Source organism: Ischnura elegans, chromosome 4, assembly GCF_921293095.1.
Source record: "Ischnura elegans chromosome 4, ioIscEleg1.1, whole genome shotgun sequence".
Classification (NCBI taxonomy): Eukaryota; Metazoa; Arthropoda; class Insecta; order Odonata; family Coenagrionidae; genus Ischnura; species Ischnura elegans.
The window spans coordinates 83,552,231-83,575,662 of record NC_060249.1 but is presented as its reverse complement, the minus strand read 5'-3'; the positions used below and the strand labels follow the sequence as shown (position 1 = coordinate 83,575,662).

General features: G+C 37.5%; 1 protein-coding gene across 1 annotated transcript; it reads left to right on the top strand.

Annotated features, from left to right (window-relative positions):
• The first annotated feature begins 659 nt into the window (after positions 1 to 659).
• LOC124156886 lies at positions 660 to 21,805 on the top strand. Its single transcript, XM_046531374.1, has 4 exons — positions 660 to 979; positions 10,675 to 10,898; positions 17,762 to 17,999; positions 21,238 to 21,805. Exons 2-4 carry the CDS (start codon positions 10,682 to 10,684, stop codon positions 21,362 to 21,364), a joined length of 582 nt encoding a protein of 193 aa, XP_046387330.1. The 5' UTR covers positions 660 to 979; positions 10,675 to 10,681; the 3' UTR covers positions 21,365 to 21,805.
• The last annotated feature ends 1,627 nt before the right edge of the window (positions 21,806 to 23,432 follow it).

Here is a 23,432-nt window from a genome sequence, read left to right as displayed (position 1 = left end):
CAATACGGACATTATTAATGAAATTTTCAGAAATAGATCTCAACTTTCTTTCTGTTGACACTGGATAGTGAATTCAGTTGTTTACTCTCTCCGATTAAATCCTTTCGAGAAATCTCAAGCAAACAGTAGTGAGTACGATTTCCTTCCGTCGATTTTCCTGTCAGCGAACCAAGAAGCCGGTCCAGAAAATCTCAACATCCGACGAGCGAACTTAAATCTGGCGTTCAATGGCGACAAGTAATAACCAGTCCTTTGTAACGGAATCGGGCTTTGTAGATGTCATGAACATTTTTTTTCACAAAGTTCTGCTCAGATATCATGTTCCTCGAATTATCAGTCGTTTTCCGACCTTCGGCGCCGATATTTCTCAATAGAAAGCAGCCGGTAAGGCAGCGCGGAGACTGCTCAAGAGCGGTAACCCAGTGAAAGGGAGTGGAAGGTCTTTCAAAGTGGAGGGGTGCGTCAGGTAAGGGGAAGGTAGACTGGGGGTGTGGAGGTCGAAAACTTTCACTGAAAACCTCCCGATGCTCAACTTCTTCTAGAAACCCTTCACCCCATCCTACTGCCTCCCCTCCAAGACCCCTTAAGCCCCCCTCCTCCTACAGCCCCCTTCCCTCTGATCGCTTTCCACTGGTGGCTGTTCCCGGCACCTCCAGACGCTCTGGTAAGGTCCTCACGAGATCAGTCTTTGCCGATCCTCGGCGAACAGCTCGCCTATCCCTTGAGGAACTGCCCAAAAAAAGATACCCTCTCGACGAAAACGGTTACCGAAGATCATCAAGAGGAGGCAGCCCGCGTGTTTTAGCTCTGTGAGCCGGTGTTACCAACCCGTGTGTTCTTTCAGTGGCCGATTACTAAGGGCTGTACGGGAGGATATTCGGATACCAGGTCGAAGTGGAATTTTTCCGCTCCGTTTCCCGACTGAGAAGTGAGCAGTACCTTAAAAAGGGAGAAGGGACGGACTGTTGTGTGCCAATAGGTGAGTTCCGTCTCACTAATGAGACCCTATTCGAATATAAACCTAATATCGCATGTTATTCCTCACGAAAATACGGCAAGCATACGAGAGATTTGACAAACGTTCGGTTGTTGGGGCTGCTGAAGGTGTTGAACAATATCATTGACCAGTTAAGCCTCAATGATTTCACCTGAATGTACCCTTGGCTTGGCCTCGTTTTTTTGCTATATATAGCATATAGTTATTTTTTTAATAGCTCCTGAATGTTCAACCCATCAATTTTTTTAATTTTACTGCGCTGTTTTTTGACATTGGTTTAGATTATCCTCTGGAGAGAAATAAATTGTGTTTACCATCGTACATGCATTCGAACACTATTCTGAAAAATACCTAATATTTCCAGTCATTCTTCTTGCAAATACGGCACGCTTACGAGAGGTTTGATAAACGTTCGCTGGTTGGAGCAGCTAAAGATGTCGAATAATATGACAGACCCCTTAAGCCTCAATTATTTCTCGTGAATGTAAGTAAATTTTAAGCTCCCGCAGCAGTATTTTACGATAGGGAAAAGTCCATCCCAAATGATGAATCGCCTCCTTCGAAGGAGGAACGTGAGGGATATCAGCAGACACGCTCTTGAGAAACTACCTACGTGTTGAAAGTTTTGAGAACTCCCCAGCCAGAATTGAGCAAACCTCGCGCAACTCAATATGAGTCGCTGAATATGGGTGATTTATATCTCATGGGGGATTTGGGAAGGCGCTTTGGGTTTAGGGGAAGGGCTGCGCAGTGATTTTAAAATTTCTAAAAATAGCACATAAAGAGCAACATAGGAGAAAGGTTATACTGACAGAAGTTACAGCAAAAACCACAAGGACATATATAAACAGGAACTTAAAAAATTCCTGAACAAACCAGGCGACTCTACTATCTCTGAGGTCCAGAAACCGCTTTAACTTATTTAAGAGCGCACTTGTAGTAGGTCGAATATGCTAAATTTTTAACATCCAATGATTAAATACATTATGGAAAATTACTGTGATTTTGAGTTTCGGGCCAAAAACCTGTCCTTAAATTGTGTTCTTAAACAAAAACCTGTTTCCATCTACTATTACTGCGGTTAAAAAATGAGTTTGAAAGTAAAAAATATTACTTAAAATATTTCGTTTGAGAACATGAAGATCTGTTTCATTTCACAAGTATCAATAACTAAAAATCCTAAATTTGATAAACTAATCCTAGTCCTATTTGTAAAAAAATCTAGTCGAAGTAATAAGACTATGGGAGAAAATCATAAGTCATGAAATTAAAATCGAGGGTAAAATATTATTCCTAAAATTAATATTCCGTAATTCCATTTTAATTTCGTTAATAATTACAGTAAAATGCAATTACGATGATCCATACAATGTTCTTCTCTCTAGCATATAACCCAAACTAATACCAAAAAACAGTGCAGTAAGATGAAATCTTTTTTATGGGTTGAACATTCAGGAGCTATTCCAAAAAAATATGCTATACATGAGTCAACATTTATCGAGGTCAAGCCAAGGGTACAATCAGGGTAACAAGATCGACGTTGCTCGTGAGACCCTATTGCTTTCCAAACATCCACATTCCTTCAAATCTTTCCTGATTTAAAGGCATGATGAATCTACAGCACTAAACTCAAAAAATAACCACAATAAAATTTAAAAGCTACTCTCACGAACTGAAAGCATTCATTTCGAATATCACAATTCATATGAACTTCATTCAATCAACAGCAATTAGTAGTGATTTTTGTACTTGCATTCATCCTATCGAGTCAAGTGCGGAAGAAATTCACGACAAAATTATCATAGAGCGTAGAGGCAGTTCAAGAGTTTAACTGTGAGACATGAATACGTAATGGAATGAAACAAATACTACTAAAGTAGACAATGAGCACCAAGTAAACGTGAACAATAATTGCGAGGTTTTCAGGGTCTTATTAAGAGATTTAAGGGCACTCTACGATGAAGTGCTTGTTTGAGAGTTTATAAGCAGTCAATGCCTAAAGATCCCTAGAAATTCTGCAATTTTAGGCCAGTATAGCCCAAAACGCGATGAAAGTCATACAGGGACCAGTGGCGTAACTAAGGGGAGGGGGATGAGGGGATATTTTTCAAAACTTTTACCGGAACCCCGTTGCCTGGGGGGGATCGCATATCCAGTCATGGGCGTACCCAGCGAGGGGCAGGAGAGGGCAGCTGCCCCCACCCCCTTAGAAGCAAAAATCGCTAGTCTTTAAGGAAAATCAGACCGGATTGAATCGAAAGTTTTCAACAATTTTTCTTTAATATTACCGTAGTTTAAGACGGGTAACTAAAATGTTTTTTTAAGCAAATAATTTTTTAAACTAATAAAGCGCTGTTATAATTGTCTTCAAATGTTGGTTTCATTCACCTTTTCCATGCTAAAATGTAAAATGTTACAGCTTGAACGACCATGGCTTGCCCCCTTCCCCCTTGTTTTGATTCTGGGTACGCTCTCGACTCCAGGCCATCCCATCCCCCCCAAAGTATATTACCAGTTACGCCGCTGCCAGCGACGTACATAAGGGGTGGCCGCTTTCCCTCGCCTCATCCCCTTTCCCTCCTCCAAAGGAATCTTTTTAGCGTTTAAGCTGCCTATCACCCTCCGCAAATCACTATTGTATTACTGCCTATCCATCTATCAGTACTATCATACTTAATTATTTATATACTTCACATTTATTTCACATATAAAACACATGGGGCGTCTGTACTTAAAATAAATTAATCCAACTTTACCTGAATCTTCCTCCCACTCAATCCCACCACCAAAGTTATCATCTATATACTGCGAGTTAGACCTTAATTTAGCTTATAAAACACTTTGAAAACGAATATTATTTTGTATCATACTGTTTTAATGATGTTATTAAAACAATATGTTCGATATGAGTCTACAGAGAAAATAGTTTTGCCTTAATTTGTTTAGATGAATGGGTAAGAGTTCTTTTGAACCAATTAGGTTTATCCACGAAGGACTAATTGTCTTCTAGTAATATACAGGACGAAAAATTGAAGAAAACGCGGCGGTCGGAGGTATATTGCTGTGGTGTTGCAAAAGTGTCGCAGACCCATATCATGTCCCCTATACAGAGTCAAACGCAAAGGACTAGATCTTTTACAACGCGGCAATACAAAATGTACAATTCAGGATGGAGATTGATCACGAGAATATTCAACAGGGAAACTTTTACAAGCATCATCATGCATAATAACTCAGGTAGTGACCTGAAAGATCGTAATAATTTGTATGTGGTTTGTAAAAGTTTCTCCGTTAAATATTGAAATGGAATACCATCAAGTTATCAAAGAAAGTGTCTTATAGATCATGTGGCCAACTTTCTGATTCTACAGACCAATTCATGGTCTGTTTCAAGAATAAATATATTCAACCAATTAGCCTCACATGAAATACATGCCCGTAATAAATTAGCCTGCATATCCAAGGGATCTTAAGCAGTGGCGCAGCGAGGGAGGGGTGGGCCCAGAGCCAGAGAAAATTTTAAGTTAAATCCATTTTACTTAATTGGATTAATATTACTTATAGAACAGTGAAAGGATTAATAAAATATCCCTCAGAAAGCATTAAAACTCACTATTTTCAACCATTTATCTTCTAATTTTTCTGGGGGAGGGTCCCTGCACCTCTCGCTTACCTGGCACGTATTCTATAACCCCCAGAGTTGCTCCTAAACCCCCCCTTAGAGTTTATTCCTAGCTGCTCCGCTGATCTTAAGAATAGGCCTTTTGGGAAAAGTAAGCAAACCTACCAGCGGGGGATTTGCGTTATTTTAACGGTTTAGATAAGTAGATTTAGCGATTTTGAAGGAAGATAGGGGACAGAAGGAGATTTTGTGACAGAAACCGTATCTATTGTAACCTCAAACTAAAACAAGGAGGGATTTTTGACTTCTGTACACAAGGCATTGGCCAAATATGAAATTACGCGATGATCTCTCTGGCTGATTCCGATTTTATCATTTGTTTATATGTTGTACATTGTAATTTTTAATTATATATTCCATTGAATTTAACTCTTAACGCAGGAGAAACGTCACGATTTTCATAATATATATTTATTAAAATACCTATAATTTCCTATCTCTTATCCATTACCACGAATTTAAAAGTTTCAATGCTGAACACAGTTTTTAGTTACATCGCAGCCACCTTGAGGGCTCTTGTTTATTTTTACTTCGGGATTGGGACAAGGATGTAGAAAGACTTAAGGTGGCTGAGTTGCCCCGCGTGAATCCACTACGATCCGATACGCACCAAACATTTCAATAAAAATTTTCAGCCATTGAGAGCATGAACAGATGCACATAAATTAATGGTAAACTATTTTCATAATTAATTACTGTTAACTGATTCTGATGGTGAATATTTTTATCTGATTAAATAATTAAATTTTATGAACATTTTTTTCAACTTCTAAATTAGATAGTCGTCATAATACGGAAAATGCAGTACTAAAAATGAGCTTTCACTGCCAAAAAAGCGAAGAAGGAAGCATCCATTCATTTACTGAACGATGCGGAACCAAACGAGGATTTTAATGAACCAATTAAGAATGAGAAAACGCTTTCTCTGCCGGTTAATCAACGTAAATTGGTCGTATCGAGCATTTATTCGGCATTATTAACCCATTCGTCAGCTGAAAATCCACTGAGGAAATATTCAAGGCGTTCTCTATACCAGCAAATTAAGAGTTACCATACATAAGCTGCGGATGGTTTGCATCTCAAACTCAATTTTCCCTAAGAATATCAAATCAATGGCTTGCGAGTTCATTTCGTAAAATGGTGACATGATTGATAGAAAATAAACTTTGCTACATTCCACACAGTTCTGTTACCTCTTGATAATGGCCGGAAAAGGTCGAAATCGGTATCATTTTTAATAAATACTGCGCGGAATATGACAAAGTTTATTTTTAATGTATCTTATTTTAAGAACACGCACTCAATGTTCAATCACTTCAATTTTTTCCAATGGTACGCATTTTAGCATAACGCTCCTATAAACCATAAAATTTCCTAAATTTAACTATTCCTGAATTCTTGTAATGCTCTAAATAAGTCGAAAATGAAATCAAATAAGAATCTAGAACTAGATTTTTAGCTTTGCTTTATTCAAAGTCCGTGATTCGCGGCAGCAAAAAAATGAGCTATTCACCTATTCATAACTTGGGTGAATAAACTTCCACCCCTTTTGATCGACCTCCATGCGCCATTTAGCTTGCAACGTAGATCGCCGCAAGATTGCAAGGACATATGAATTCTAAAACTGGTTTAGAAAACCCAGAATTTTTAAAAGTATACAGGCACAAGCAAGTTCTTATTGGCGAGAACATTCACCGCAGGAATTTTCACCCATGACACCATATAAAGAATCAATTGAAAATTAAATAGTGTTCGAGAATGATCATTAAAAAATTATTTCATTCAGCATTGATTGACACCACAGATTGATTAGATGATTTGCGATAATGACTCTACAAGTAGCACAAGGAGACGGTAAACCTCAATCGAAGGGCGTACCCAGGATCAAAACTAAGGTGGGGGCAAGCCATGGTTGTTCTAGTTATAGGTAAGATTTAAGCATGGAGAAGGTGAATGAAACCAACTTTTATAGGAAACTGTAACAGCTCTTTTGTATTTTTTTTTAATTATTTGCTTGAAAAAATATTATTTTCCTTAAACACATTTGCGATTTTTGCTTCTAGGGGGGGCAGCTGCCCCCTCCTGCCCCTCGCTGGGTATGCTTATGGCTCTAGCCTAGCAATTACATATTCAATCGCCATGGAGTGCTAAGCAAAAACAGTTATTGTATCGAGATCATGAGTAGGTAAGTTTTTTTGTTGCAGCGATTGCATTCAACTCGCATCAGAGCGACTGCGCCGTCACACCTCTCGCAGCCTTTGACCCAAAAACCTCACCGTAAAAAACCATGGACGTAGGTGTGCAAAACGTTGATTCATAATTTAAGTAATGTGGGTCGTTTTAAATGGAGATTACCCAGCCCCTTGTAGTACCGCTACAAAGAAAGTTAATGTTGTGCAATCACATTCATGCGGCTCATAAAGCCAACACCGTTTCACACACTTGGCAGGAGAAAAAAATAAATAAAAATTGAGTGACGTCATGCAATAAGAACGGGCTATAGTTATGAATACTCAGCCTAAGAATATCATTCAAAGGAAAATACTAAACATGCGTAATTACTATAACATGCTGGGGAGCATGAACCTGAAATTAAACGTGAACCCGGTACTTTGCACTGTATGACAAAATAATATTATAAAAGCTACGAAGGAATGAAGAGGTCAAAAAATTTTATATGCCTCGCGTTAATGCATATTTTAACCACGTAAGTTACCAAGGTGTTAAGTGGTTTTAGTTTTCAGGGAGATATATTTTTTTGATAGAAGGGAAAGGTATTTTTAACTGACATAGCAATATTACAGCTTTAAACAACCCAGAGCACATATATCCCGTCTGATTCTTTCCTACAAACATTCTTCTACATACCGTTCTCTTTCAACATATCGCAATCTTAACTTGTGTCCACCGGATCTCAAACTCAAATCTACGGTAAGGTATCAATTAAGACTTGAATAACATATTCCAAAATCGAGCTATTTCCTAAGCTAGCAAAAGGGCGGTTGAGACCCATTGTTGGCCAGCCGATTAAAATACCTTAGGGGGTTGGAATTTGAATTTTATCTGTGATCGTAGTATTTTATCAATCAGCGGTATCCATATTTGGCTGAATTTCTGCCTAGAGTCTAGGTTAAGATTTTTCTCCTCGAGACACATTTCTATTGCGCCTTTCATTATTCGATTCCAGTCACCATAAGGGCGGTATAGGATTTTGGCGTCGTTAAAACTGATTGAGTGCACCATATAGAGGCTATAATCATCCATTTTTTGGTATAAAAAGTCTTATAAGCATAATTCACTCCAAAATTACTTGATACCTCTCTCTCTTACTCTACTTAGTTGAACATGCCAACATTCCAACGGCATCTATTCATTAAATCATCACATTTACGAAATTTCAAGTGATGAAAAAGATAGAGATGAGGGAAACACATTTGCTTCAGCACAATACATAATTGCATAAAAAAAGACTAAGATCTTAATGTAGTAAATTTATTTTCAACGCAAATCGCAAATAAACCACGATAAAGATACATTTAATGAAGGCTATGAAACTACTAAATAAAAATGACTCGTTATATTGTATATAAACATAAAGGCCCTCTGTTTCCCTTATTGAACAATATTTATTTACTATCCGTACTCGCCAAATACATCAGTTTAACAAATTGAATTAATTCCATTCCGGGTGAAGGTAAGGTGAACACATTTGTTACACTACGCTGGTTTTATTTGAAGGTGAGCATATCCTAGATTCAACATTTATTACTCTTCCAGATCATTAAACAGACCGTTCTATATTCACCGTGCATTCGTCCATCGTCACACCCTAGTCAGTCTATCTAACTATTGAAGACCAAATTACAAGGGCGAGGACAAAATGCAAGGTGATTCAGATATTGAGGCTCTAAATTACTCTAAATTTCATATTCAATCATGAAAAAAAAACGATAAACAGCCATATATTTTCAAGTCTTTGATATAATATTTGAAGTTTGGTGACATGTAGGGTATAATTTAATAAATCAACAGAGTTGACAAACGCAGGTGAAAATGAAGAGCGACGGACAATTAGTTGAGGACGATATAAAGTTATTACTCAGGATGTACAGCAATAGATGAATTAAGGTTAGTTGCTACTTGGTATTAAGTAACTGTCCCAGAAGTAAGTAGCAAACGCCAGTGAAACGTTGATATAAAATCTCAATCAAAATCTCTATTTTTCAAATTTCAATTAACACTTTTTATTATTCTAGAAGATAACTTTACCTATTGCAATTTTGCGCTCAGGAATTTATTCTCCGGAAAAATTCAGTTAAGGTATGTTACATGTAAATACATACGAACACAAACGAACACACGTGAATGTATCCGCCGGAAATTGACACAGGAAGTCCATTTCAAGTTCACTCCTTCCAAGCTGCGAAGGTATGGAAACTATTTATGCCGACAGCATTGCTCATGAAAAGTATACCGGAAGCAAATTATGGGTGTTTAATGACTACTTATGACAACCTCTCCGTCAGTGATGCTCAGAACCGTTTCCACCACCATTCGTCGTTCACTTTAAACTTTTATTGATAAGACATATTTTGGCTACCAAATAAATTTCATACGGGTAGCAGTGTTTCAATAGATGAATAAATACATTTTATTAAGACGAGCTTGTAATCTTCCCCATATGAGGCCAGATTTGCTAGCGTGAATTTTGTGGAATAGCTTCTACATTCTAAATAATTGCCATAGAAAAAATAATATTTTTAACCCATGTCAGTTATCATATATATAGATTAAAACAGAACAATTTAGAATTATGTTTCATAAATAAGTTGAGAAAAGAGAAAAAATTGCGGGGATGAGAGATAAAACGGAATTCATGTAAAAAGCAAGTTATTGAGTTTTTGACTTGAGGACTACGCAGTGCGTCGAAATTGAAAATTGAAAAATTTCGAAGAGATTCTCGTCGTCGTCGATGCCAAATTGTTGAAATATCGCATCCATTTCTGCGGTTGCGAGCTATTTTCAATCACGCTAAGCCAAAATCACCTCTCCAACAAATTGCGGTGTCATGGTGGTAGATAATGGACCACCAAAAGCCGTGATTTACTGTATCTGAATTCCGTAGGTTCACATGGAGTTTGTTGAACAGATTGGAACGGAGCCAATAGCCACAGGCAGTGTCAGGAGGAATTACTTACGGCCCAAGGTGCGCCATGGAAATAAAAATTAAGGGGAGCATGACATTTGGAGGAGATTTGTAAAATGTATACAATATGCCATCGGAGGAAGGTGAAGGTTGTTTCGATCGGAGGGAATATGTAATCAGCATTGCGGGGATATAGGCACCCCTGGCCATTGAAGTGAAATCAAGATCATTAAAATCACATGACGATAGAATGGATCGACCGAATAAGCAATGAGGAAGTGCCAAGAAGAGTGGGAGAAAAGAGCAGTCTTCAGAAAACCTTAATGAGAGGACGGGATAGCTTACTTGGCCACATAATGAGGCATGATGGCTTGATGAAAACAATCGTAGAAGGACAGGTGGAAGGGAAGAAGGGCGAGGGACGGCCCCGAATCAGTTACATAGGACAGGTTATAACGGATGTAAAAGAGAAGGAATTCGCCGCAGTCAAAAGGCTAGCGGATAGACATAGAAGGGCGGAATGGAGAGCTGCGTCAAACCATACTCAGGATTATTATCGACTTATGATGATGATGAGGTATTTTCAAATTCCAATTGAATAGGTGATTAAATACACCAAAGAATGAAGTTCGCCATGAGAAAGTATTTGATTTAGCCGGGATTCGAACCCGGATTTTCCGATAGCCGGTCAGGTGTGTTAGCCAGTTACACCTTGGCGCCACGCCACGCCGCGAACTTCATCCGTTGGTGTATTTAACTTTGCACCCGTGCGCGTGACTGCGTACAAAGTCACTTGTTCTTGCAGTGCTTTGAATAGGTAATTGTTCACAAAACTGTCCAACTTTTCAGGTTCAAGATGCGGTGGCTTCATTGGAGCGATATTCTGCCACTCTTGGCCGTTCTACTCACATTTGGCCTGGAAGTGTACTCAGAAGACAACTCCGTCCAGATTAGTCCACAAGTAAACACCCCAGCCATCGAGTTCCCCGTGCAGCTCATTGGATTTCCAGTGATCATCGTTGCGGTGCGACTGTCGAATTTCGTCAAGAAATTGGCTTACTCCTTGAATCCGAGTGAGTACTGAGCAACAGCTAAATCATCAAATGTTGTTTTGGTCCAGAAGCAACATTCCTGTAACATTTTATGATTTTATTGTCTCAATAATCAAATTTCCTGTTAAAATTTGTCATTTTTAACGAAAAACAACAGTGTCTTCATAATAATATGATTCATCATATTCAGTGGCATCTAAGGATAAAATTAATCAATAATTTAAAATTCCCTTCATGGTGTATATTAAAAAAGCGAGATCACGTGAAATCAAGGCTAAACTACTGTCTACTCATGGCGCAGTAATGCAAAGGTAATACTGCTCGAAAAGGATGCTGTCACTGGAGGATTTGATTCCTTTTAGGATCCCGCTTACGTGATTCATTTTCCCGAAGTCCTCAAGAAGTGACATCAGAAGTTCTATTTTATTAAAAAATCACAGATAGGCATGTGAACATTATCCGCCAATTTAGTCACTCTCTAACAGAATCAGCGTTGTTGAACACACTCCTAACGACGACTATTTGGAAAAGAATGAGGGAAACAACAGTAGTTAAATACAGATCTAATTTTCCCACTCTAATATGGCATAAATTTTCGTTTCCGCAGTAATTTTTAAAGTTGTCTCTAAATGTTTTCATAACCACATAAAGCAAAAATAAAGGATGAATTGGTGGAGCATAGTTTCCATAATTAACGCCAAAATGGTACATCACTAAAAACTAAAGTAGGCAAAACATTTTAATTCTATAATACTTTTTTGAGCTTCCTTTACGGTCTAGGACTTTTTCTCTGAAAATATCAAGCAAAAAAGGTATATTTTTTTCTCCGAAGTGTATAATTGAGCGGCGGTAGCAACAAAAAATCATTCTTAAGACTTAAGTCACCGCGGATGTACGATCAAAACCGGTAAAGAGAGATTGCATTCCACAAGTCATTGACCCCTAACGAGGGCACGTAAAGGAATTATCTACACTTTCTATTCACTTTAAGATGAGAGGTATAAATCGTAGATGTCATATAGGTAAATTGCCTGTAAGTACATTACAATTACTCTTGATAGCATAGTCTTATGGAGAAAGTTAGAAAGAAAATAAAAGTTTCCTTTCAAATGCATTCATGAATTCTTGGTCATATGAGGCGGATCGCTTCCAGATGGGGTTTATAAAAAGCATACGAGGGGGTTCATTGGTTTCCGAAACACCAGTGTAAATCTATTCATTGCGTACTAAGCTGAATTTTTAACTCGTGGCCTCGAATTGAGACTGACCGTCAAAAACAATGTAAATAAAATGCGCGAACAAATATAACGGTAGAACAGCTATTAAAAAATATAAAAAAACACATCTTATAATTTAAAGGTGAATTCATACTAATTTTCCTTCGTAATGATTGCATTAGTGATATCTTGAAGAAAAATGACGGTCAGTCAACAGGCAGATTAGAAGCATCTCGGATATTGATGTAGGAGCGAGACTTTCACGACGCCGTAATGCAAACTTTGTTCTTCCAGTTTTCCCGTGATGATAATGTTTTGGGTGACAGCGATATCATGGGGCGAAGCCTGGAAGAATTGAGTTACCATATCGGACATTTTCAACTCCTCGAAAATTTCGACAGAGCTAACTGAACAGACCTGTGAACCTCTACTTTCTCATATCGAGCAGATATAATTCCTAAAATGAGTCGTCTTGATGTGTGCCCCACAATTAAGACGATTCAGTCAAAAAATGGGAATTGTAACTGGCAAGGCCGAGTGACAGACCTCTAGAATAGAATATCGAAACATATTACTCAAATTATTTACCAGTATTTTTAAAGAATTCCCCTAAAAAAATCAGCCACCTTATTTTATTTTTTCACTAAAAGTATCATTGTTGCTCTAAAATTCAGTCGAATCCACAGCATTGAAGGAATAAAATGTTACGCTAAAACAAAATAATCACAAAACCAAAAGATATGTATTCAGAAATACAATGAACAGCAAAGATCGACAAAAAAAGTTCATTACTTTTCGCAGTCGGGCGAGAAATATTTCTACAGGTAAGTTCTCACGCTAAGTGTTGTCACTACTGGGGCTTGCTAGCGAACCTGCGAGCGATTTCCTCGCTCAATTACGCTCGGCAGCCCCTTTCAGCCTTTAGCAACATGCGATTGAAAAAATTTCACCCATTACGATAATTTCGGAATCGGAATTCAACACCCAGAGAAAGTGACACATTCAATTGCAGTTCAGTATCATGAAAATTCCCAAAGGATAATTTCACGAAGCCATAAGGACGTACAAAAACCGCTTCTCTCCCATGATTTTCACTCGTATTTCAGTCACCGGCTAAATTTACCACAACCACTTGACTATTCGCACTCTGACCCTATAACTCAATGAGGCAGGTGATTTTTCCCCAATTCATCAAGATCTGGATTCAATTCATTGAATTCAGATGCAATAACTTTAAAACCATAACTTGATAAAAAACGTCTAATGGGTAAAAAAATATATTCCGATAGAAAGATTTAAAAATAGGCCAGTTAGAACGATGACGAAGTGATTGAAAGAGAGAAAGTCGACCTTTCCGCCAACATCCGACAACTAAAAAACAAATACTTTAAATTTTCACGCAAACGTACGTACACATGTTTATACAGTTCTCCGAAGAAAGCAATCAGCACGCCAAAGTCCACAACAAAAAATCATTATGGTGGATACAGATACGCGCTCTCCATCCAGTGAAAGTGACGAAAACTGAACGTCACGCCACGCCCTGATAACCAACTGGAACAAACCTAGCCCGCAGCGGGGAAAAAAACCACAGGAAGATTCAACTGAACCATTTCTAAAACGCGTCGGAGGTCGAAACCGAACTTCTTAATTAGTAATATCGTAAAATTCCCGCGATAATACGAAAGGCTATGCAGGAATCGTCGGAAACAAAAAACAATTCGACGCAGTATAAAAGCTATAGGACGATTGGCAAATGGTCATTAAACACTCATTAATATTTCAGCACCATTTCATATCCACAACTTGAAAAAATGAAATGCGAATACACCAATGCAGAATTTATTCCGAACGGCAGACGATGTTTGGTAAAACAGACATGTCTATATCGGATACTCCCTGAAATCTACCGAGTTCTCTCTATCCTAAGCTTTAAAAGATTTACGTTTCCATTGTGATGTGTTTTTGATTTTGTTTAAATAATTTTTAACGTGCATGATGCTACAATCGGTGTAGTAACCACAAAACGACGCAAAAGTTTTTTTTAAAGAAACCTTTCACCGAAATCACTGCGCTCGAAAAAAAGCTTAAGTATAAAATGTTTAAAACTATTTATATGCTAAAATGAATAATAATGTGCACATATATCTAATTTTATTTTGACCGCCATGATAAGCATGAACCTTGATGTTTTTTCTCGATTGAACCTCTAAAAATATTAATGACTTGATTGAAAACCAATTCCGCCGCAGAAAACACCTAAACCCTCCTGTCTAAGTCACTGCTTATTGCTAGAGGAGTCCGTATTTTCACATACTTACGCCAAGAATTTATCCGCCCCAAGAATTCCTTAATATTTTAACTTAATCATAAACTAAGTCATCGATTTTACGAATAGTGTATCGAAAGGGTCGGGTTGGCGTAGCGGCTAGAGTGTTGGCTTCCCACCCAGTGGACTCGGATTCAAATCCCGGCGGTGGCAGAGATTTTTCAGAAACTGCCTGATTCCAGCTAAGATGTTTTGTGGGGGCACTTCTAGTACAGCACTCCGTCCGTCGGATGGGACGTTGAATCGTGGCCCTCTTAGTTTCGTTAAGAGCAGGCTTATGCCGACGCCGGGTTTCTCTCCACCCTACCTTCCCCAATCTCCCCTATGGCGCAAATGACTGTAGCTGTCGGTGGCCTTCACCAAATACCATACCAAATGTACCACACTTACCTCGGTCGAAATTGATTGTATTCCTCTTAAAATTAACAACAAATTGTAAATTTCCAGGAGGTGGATAATTAGTTGGGAATATAAGATGCCTTTTCTCTTGGAAAGTCTTACCTTAATAATCGCACCAATAGCCGAAACCTTAGTCGGTAAATTAAGCTTGCGGGGAAAGTTATTGTCGGTTTTTAATTTTGACATGGGCCATTTTATTTCCATCTGTGAATTGGCACCACAATCTCGCGGGCATTGCATTTAAAGCAAATAGCGGCTTCCTCATATAACGGCCGGCTGTTCTATTTCTCCAGTTAATAATTGGTCAGCGTGCTTCCGCTGCAAAGGTTTTCAAAATGCGGCGTTTACGTGAAAATGACGTGAGATTTCCGCCAAGGTTACTCTGAATGTGAACAACAAAGTGACATGAAGTTCCCAAGCAAGATACTTTAACTAAGTACTGACCCTGTCACTCAGGACGTAAATATGCGTCAAGAAACAACCATGGGAATGTCAACAGTTTTCTCACCGGAAAATTTCCGGCGCTCTTTCTACCTAGGGTTTCCTATTCATTTGACGTCAGAGGCGGAGATGAATTTTGTGACCCCGTCCACGAACGATAGCACCAACAAGTAACATGAAAGCACCATGTACATAAATATTTCCAGTAGCGACGTCCAGGTCCACCGTACACGAAAACTTTTATCATTTTTAACTAATACTATTAATAAGAACATATGAGTAAATTGGTATTAAAACGTAATTATAAAATGGAAGAAACGAAAACAATATAGAAACCACAAATACATATACATGACTGTAATACTATTCTAGGAGATTGTCTGAAGAGCAGGCCTCTCATCAATCACATATTATGACGAGTGAGGCAAGTCAATAGATATTCCGATTCAAACTATCAATTTCATCTCCATTTATTTCTAGATATTTCTGAAGAGATAGAACATACATACTCTCACCAAGAACGATCACGCTATGCAGGTCAATAAAGGGAGAAAACTAAAACATGAAATAATTTCCATAAGTTCATTGCTTGAATACAGACAATATACATGAAAATAGCGATACATATCGAAAAAAACATTACATTTGGGAACGAAAATAAAGGAATACGATATATTATAGATAGAAATTTTCCACTGAATTTCGCAAGCGTTACACTGAAGGGAAACGCACTGCCATGGGCGATTTTGTCAATAGCAGTTCGTCGTGCGATTAAATCGCGAGAGAAACGCAAAATTTGAAGCAAACCCAAACCATTAAAACCCATACAAATTGAATATTTACGGAGACTAGGAATTTGTAGGATGAGCAGATTCTCCGAGTAAAATAATTCACTTACTGGAGATAGATTGAGAGATATCAATAAGAGTAAGCTCTTAATACACCAAAATCATAAGTACTAATAATTGCATTTAACAAACTGAATTTAAAATTATTTGTAATTAAAGTAAGGTATTAATAGGAAATATTATATAAGGAAATCTAGAGAAAAATCTGTCAAAGGGATGAACTAAAGAAAAAAATCTTTCGCTGCCTCATTGTCACATAGGGTATTACACATTTCTCTGGTTACGTACAAACAAGAGAAACGAGTATGCTATGCTCACTTAATTGCCACCATTTTTCCCGAAGAATTCACCTGCTCACAATTTTCTTCCATAGCTGATATAACTGCATAGAATTTTTGAACCAAGAAATTACATTTCCAAAGTAATTATGAACGTCATCTAGAGGGAATTCGACACTGGCAACCTCAACTACTTCCGCGACCCCGATGTGATCAAAGAAAGGAAATATTTCAAGCAAGAAAGAATTCAACATACATTTACTCTCCGAAAAGATATGAAGAGGAAACAAGAACAATTAGTGAAGATAAATTCTCTCAGCTGGGTACCATATAATATTGAAAATGTTCTATTGCGTTAATGGGCACGGAAGAGATATTGACCTTGACCGAGACTGCTTAAAAGTAATGTAACATAAAAATTACCTCGCCAAAGGCACGTAGCCACGGGTGGGGCTACGGGAACTTCGGAGCTCCCGGATTTTTTTTTAAGGTTTCCAAAAAATATTTTGTAGATATCTCCAAACCTTACTGATCACAACGTTCATTCATTTAAGATCATCTACCTACTCCATGCGTGAGGTCGATTTTGACGAAATATGTGAAAGTGTCTATCGTGCCTATGTGCCGACGGGATGTGTTCGCTCTCGGCACTCAAAAAGTAAAATTTGATTTTTTTACTGCTTGCATTAAAACTGATAATATTTTTACACATTTATGGCTATGCGCCTGCTATTTCTGAAATCATACTTTTCTTCAGTAGTATACCAAGGAAATTACTCCGATCTAATATTATTTTCTTTGTTGGTGCACACGATGGTTTTTGAGCTTAAGAATTACGATGAAATGCTAGAAATTTTACTAACAGAAAAATGATCAATTTTTTCTTACTACAACGCCTTTAATTCTTTTTAAAAATATACTCGAAGAGCCCGTAATAAAAATTAAAAACCATTTCAAAGCAGAAAAACCGTAGGTATAGCCTGCAAATGTACTTCATAACCTCGGCATTGTGTAGAAAAATGCGATTTCAGTTAGAGCAAACATTACCGTTGTCCGTATACCCACAAGGCTATTCCATAAAGTTTGTTTTTGCCAAAAAATTTAATACCATCCATTTTAGAAAGCAACAGCCGAGCGTTACCTAAAATGTGAAATGTGTAAAGTTCAGGAAAATTTTGCAAATGATATAAAAAACTACATTAATAGGATATAAAACGTTCACTTCTGAACACGAGGCCACATATTTTGACTGTTACACAAAGCTACACTTCTCCCAAGCTTTAATTTTTAACTGTCACTAGCTTCAACCTGGCATGAACAATGCGCAAAACAAAATTCAATTTGGACGTCATAATTTTTCATTTCCTCACAGGGACCTACGTGAAGAGGTCAAAGCGCGGGGCCCTGGCCGCGGGTCACGCGGGCCACCATCAACCCCAGGCTCACGTGATCGAGGACTTGGACCCATCCAAAGTGGAGGAGCAGCTGGTGAAGGAGATGGGCACGGACGTGTGCGTTTACGAGAAGGTGTGCGAGGAATACGCCATGACCAAGGAGGTTGCCGAGCACGAGGGCCAGAACACTGTTATCGACTGGCCAGAGGTCGTGAGGTAAAAATGGACCCTTGCTCACATATCAACTGCATGTATCATAATCTAAAATCCCCTGACGAAAAAACTTTCCAGATTACTTGAACTATTTTATTAATAGTTTCATCGCTGTATCTAACGAAAAATGAAAAAGAAGAATCTTTGTGCTTTCACATGAAATATATATTCACACATTTACACGGCCGTGGTTTTAAACGTAAGACATCATCCTCAGACTTCTTACGTTGAAACCATGGTCGTGTAAATGTTTGAATAAATATTTCATGTGAAAGCACGAAGTTTCTTATTTTTCATAATGAATCGATTTCACAAAGTTACGCCTCAAACCATCAATTTAAGCTGTATCTAACGTAAATAAGGGGCGTGAGTAGGATAAGAAATATTTTTAATCAGTTCACCATGCCATTTTATAATTTCCCAGGTAAAATTAAATTATTTAGAGCATTCATTCTGATGGAGAATTACATTGCGTACGACACCAGTATAAACATGAGTAAAATGAAGATGTTAGGGCTGAGGGTTAGCGAGAATTATTAACATTTTTCCGATATTATCTACGGAAAATTGTTTCCCCCGCCTGGGGCGGTCTGCGCCGAGGGCCCCGAGCGTAGGGGGTCCCCAAAACTCTCGCGCCTACAATGAAGCGTGTATGAAATGTGTAATAAAAAGCTCACATTACTTGAACCAATTTTTTTTGTAATTATAAAATCCTAAGTTTTCATTGGTTATTTACAGCATGTTCAGCACAATGTTCTATATAAAAAAATAAAGGTCTGGAAATGAATGAGAACCTGATGCTTTTTTGAAAGGGTTATTAGAAAATGTTTTTTTAAAGGATTTTCAGATTTCGGTGTAGTTTTAAAGAAAAAAATCACTAAATAGACAATAGAACCGTAATATACATTATTGAATTTTATTAGCTATGAAATTATCACTTTTAATTGTATTTTTTCTTACGAAATTGTTGTTTTTTTTATTAACTTTAATCTAGTTTTTATGAGTCAGAATAGCGTATGGGCATGCAATGTCCTATACTTTTCCGGGGGAGGACCCCCAAATATCTCGGTAAGGGGGCCCCAACCTAAGACACTGATTCATACATCCCTGTCCTCGACTCTTGCTAAGAAAGATGCATGACAATGAGGGGTTCAGGATAAATCAGCTAATAGTGACTGCATCCCGCCTACACCGGGCGCGGAATTTTGGTTGGTGTGCGCAGCCGTAATCCCCAACAGAAAATGTAATACCTGGATAAGAGGTGCTCTCACGTATACACGAAATGAATTTTGGCCCTAAACAACTCTAATTGTTTGTTATCGTTATCATCACATCGATTTCCGGTGTGGCATCGTTTTTAGCACATCGATTCTACTCCCAATGGCATATTTTAAGCGGTTGAAATTGATCATCCGAGAAAAGTATAAAAATTAGCAACACCTTAGGATGGGGAGGTGGATCATGATCAATCTACATGTGATTCTGAATCACAGTGCTACGACACTTCGACGACAAAAATTGATGACTTAAGACTACAATATCTAAATTTTGATATCTGAAACATAGGTATGGATGGATTTATTATAGGAAAGTAGGGAAGGAACGTTTACAACTAGTGTAGGGCCATTTCCTAATTCGATTTCGGGCAGTTTCTTTAGGATATGACACCGTAAGCATAAAAATCAAGCCAAATTCAGAGTGCTGCATAATTAACACCTATGCCACAACAGGTTTCTCTGCCCTCATGTTTGATTGGTAAGACGTAATTTGATAGTTTTAGCGAGTTGCAAATGCGTATTTGATACAATACTATTTGAAAAAACACACAGAAAAACAGAAGACTGAGAGCACACTCCTCAACAGCACGGAGTAGCATTTAAAACACCTGAATGTTAATGGGGTTGCCAAACTCTAAGGGGCGCTTCGGTTTCCCGGAATTCTAATTCAGACAACGTAATAAATCGAGAGAAAAACAATCCTTTGCGAAGAAATTGTTAAGTAGAATGAGAGTCTTCATGCTCTATGGATTGAAAAAGTCTTATGTTTATGTTACCATTCAAGTAACCTAAACCTCTTTTCCAGTGCTTAATTTTGGCCAGAATGGCATTCCGACACCTCCCACAAAATATTTCATCATCGTTTTATGCTTAGTGAAGCATGATTCCTCATTGTAACTTTTATTGCAAGTTAAAAAAAAAGGAAATTTTAGGGAGGGGCATATATTTGAAATTGGTGTGGATTAAATGTGTTAATTTACATTCCAGCTCCTAAAATTTCAGAAATTAAGCACTGCTTTTTTCCCATGGTTACAAATATGTACCTAAATTTATCTCAGCATCTCAACCACCAATTATTGCCTTACATGTCCACCGAAGATTTTTTTTGAAATGATGATCCTCGACAAGGAAACATCCACAACATATGAAATGCAAAATTCGAATGTCACACATTATAAAAAAATACTTGGCCTCCACAGGTTTCCAAGCATTTGCGTCATTTTCAAGTGGTAATTTATAACCTCTTGGAAATGACTATCTTATTCTTCCTCGGAGGAATGCTTAAGCAATGGAATTTCAAAAAATGATTTATAATTTCTTCTCACTACAATGGAGAATTTCTTTCATAATGTCTTTGAATATCCACCTTTCTATACACTCATTTTTTTGTGAAGGTTAAAGGTGATGGCCAAAAGCTAATTTGATTTACTCAATTGAGGAAGAAAAGAAAGAGTAAAAAAGTGATGTACGGCAAAATCCAGCTCTAGTTATATGTCTTGGAGAACAAGGCTTATATAAGTCACAACCAATGTGTTGTGTTCACAAAATACTCACACGGGTGATTTATGATTGCAACGGATTTATTTCGTACTTTCGGTTACATTCGGATGTGGCCAGGGATGCGTCCAAGCATCCTGGATGAGGTAGTTGACTGGCGTGCTGAGTTCCCAAAAAATGGCCGCTGCTCACAAAACACTCGAGCAGCGAAAATACACAACATAATGGATAGAGTGCTGTGCATGTTTGAAGTCTACCTATTCACAACACCCAAGTAGAAATCAAAAAGTCTCTGACACCACTGGAATTGGAATCCAAAGCCTCACAAGGGGCAATAGCTTATGAATTGGAATTGATATGTTTCCAGATTTATTTATTTAAAAAATATCATTACTAAAAAAATAAAACCACTACTACATATTTCTTTCTTCATTAATTATTAATTTGTCATATCCCTTTTTTTGCAGCAAATACGAGTTAACGCCAGAAAAATCCAAGAAATTTTACCTTCTGAGCGTGTTCCTGGGAGATATTGTAGCCTCACCAAAACTTTGCCATGAATTAGTAAAAAGAGGAAGGGCCTGCACAACTTAAAACCTTTGAGGTCAATCAAATTTATTATGTGTATGTCTGAGACATTAAATGCAAGAATGAGTGTTTCTATTTGATTGTTTGGTTGAAAGAAAGTTTTTTTATTTTTATATAGTTAACTGATGTTAAAAACTGAAAAAGTGTAATTGCAAGAATGTTTTCTTAGAAATACTACAATTTTTTAAAGTGTAAATACATAAGATGTAAATATTTAAAGTTGGTAATAAATTACATGTGAGTGAAATTTTTTTCATGAAATGAGAACCACAACACTAATGTTCAAAGGAAAAGTGCACCAGATTTAAAAGTAAGTGCTAAGTCACACTATTCTCATATCCTCTACCAAAAGGCAACAATACACACAGCCAAAAATGAAAGAAAATAGAGCAACCAAGGTCCTATAACATCTGCAGCCATAATGAATATGTGCATACTTAATTGGATTAGCAGTGGGTCAATTTAATTAAAACAAGCGGAAATAAGATCTATCGCTTTCATTTTACCAGGGTTGGCATCAAATTAATAAATGGACTCTATATAAAAAAAGCACTCAGTGAGCATAGAGAGAGGGCTATTCCTACTGCTTTCTTCTAGTACAGCAGATACATTGATCATAAGCCATTCTAATGGGTATAATTACCCCAAATGTGAATGGGAACATGAGGCAAAATATATTTTGTCAAATACATAACTTTATTTTTACCATTCGAATAATGGCCAAAAACACATGGAAAATTTTCACCTCGACTGGGAATCGAACCACAGACCTCAGGGGCTGATAACACAGCCAGTAAAAGTAATCTCAGTAGCTGGGTGGTCTGAGCATCTGGCTAAAAAGCAGGAATTCGGTGATTTGGTTACATATCAAGGTGAAATTTTTGCAAGTGCTTTCAGCCAATATTCCATCTCCTTGCCACCATCAAGTTAACATCACGTGTTCACATTTTAATTTCTTGGTTTTATCTTATATTTGTATTTACGTTTGTATTGTCACTTTATGGGAACCTGAGTGAATGTAAATTTGATATATCTATTGAAAAATGAGTTCAAAATACAAAAAAAATATGTTTTAAAATAAGCTTGGCAGAGTATATGGAAGAAATAGAAAGGAGAGGAGATACAAGAAAAGTTGAAAAACACATACAACAGCACCAAAAGTACATGGACCAAAAAGAAAAGTTTGTACAAAAAATTTAAGGTGGACGGATGAACTTGAAGAGTTAGTGAAACAAATGGAAAGAAACTTCAAATGACTGGCCTTAAATGAGCAAGAATATTTTACAGGGAGAATATATCCAGTATTCTGACTCATTCCGCTATTTTATGTATACATGAGCAGCAAGTCACCTGAGCAGTGCCAGCCAAAATAAATAAAGAAAAAGGAGAGGCCAAGGTCATTTTTACCCTTAACTTTAGCATCTGTAGAACATACAAAACTCAGAATATGCCATTTCCAAGCAGAAATGTAAAAATATCCATCTTAACCAAGGAGGTTGTAATGTCTGGAGGGGGCACCACTGGTTTCAAACATGGTATGCAGTGTGGCCGGAATGGGGGTGCTTGGGTAGGCCAAGACACGCCCACTTTGACCAAAACATTGGCAATCCCATAAGGGTCAATGCTTACTATGTATTTGGTGAAATTTTTGGTCATAACTCGTTAATACATTAAAATAACTTATGGAACACACAATGTAAACCATATTTTCACACTTCATTGGTTGGCTTCACAAAAGTTATGACTCAAACATCTTTTCCCAGGAAAAAATTATTATCCATCACCACAGTTACGTTCTACAACTAGCTCAGCTGAAAATACAATTTTACGAGAGGAAACTAGTCATTTATCTGCTCTTATACTGATATTTAATTTTATTATAGCCAACGGAAATCTAACAATTACAGTAATAAAGTATATTTTCAAGGATATTCCCACTAGTAAAGTGGCTAACAGATAGAGTGTTAATACATTAATAGAAGTATCGGGAATGATGGGAAAAATCCAATGACAATCACCATACTAATGATTATGGTAGCATTTTTCACTTAATGTAGTTCATTTTCAGAACAAA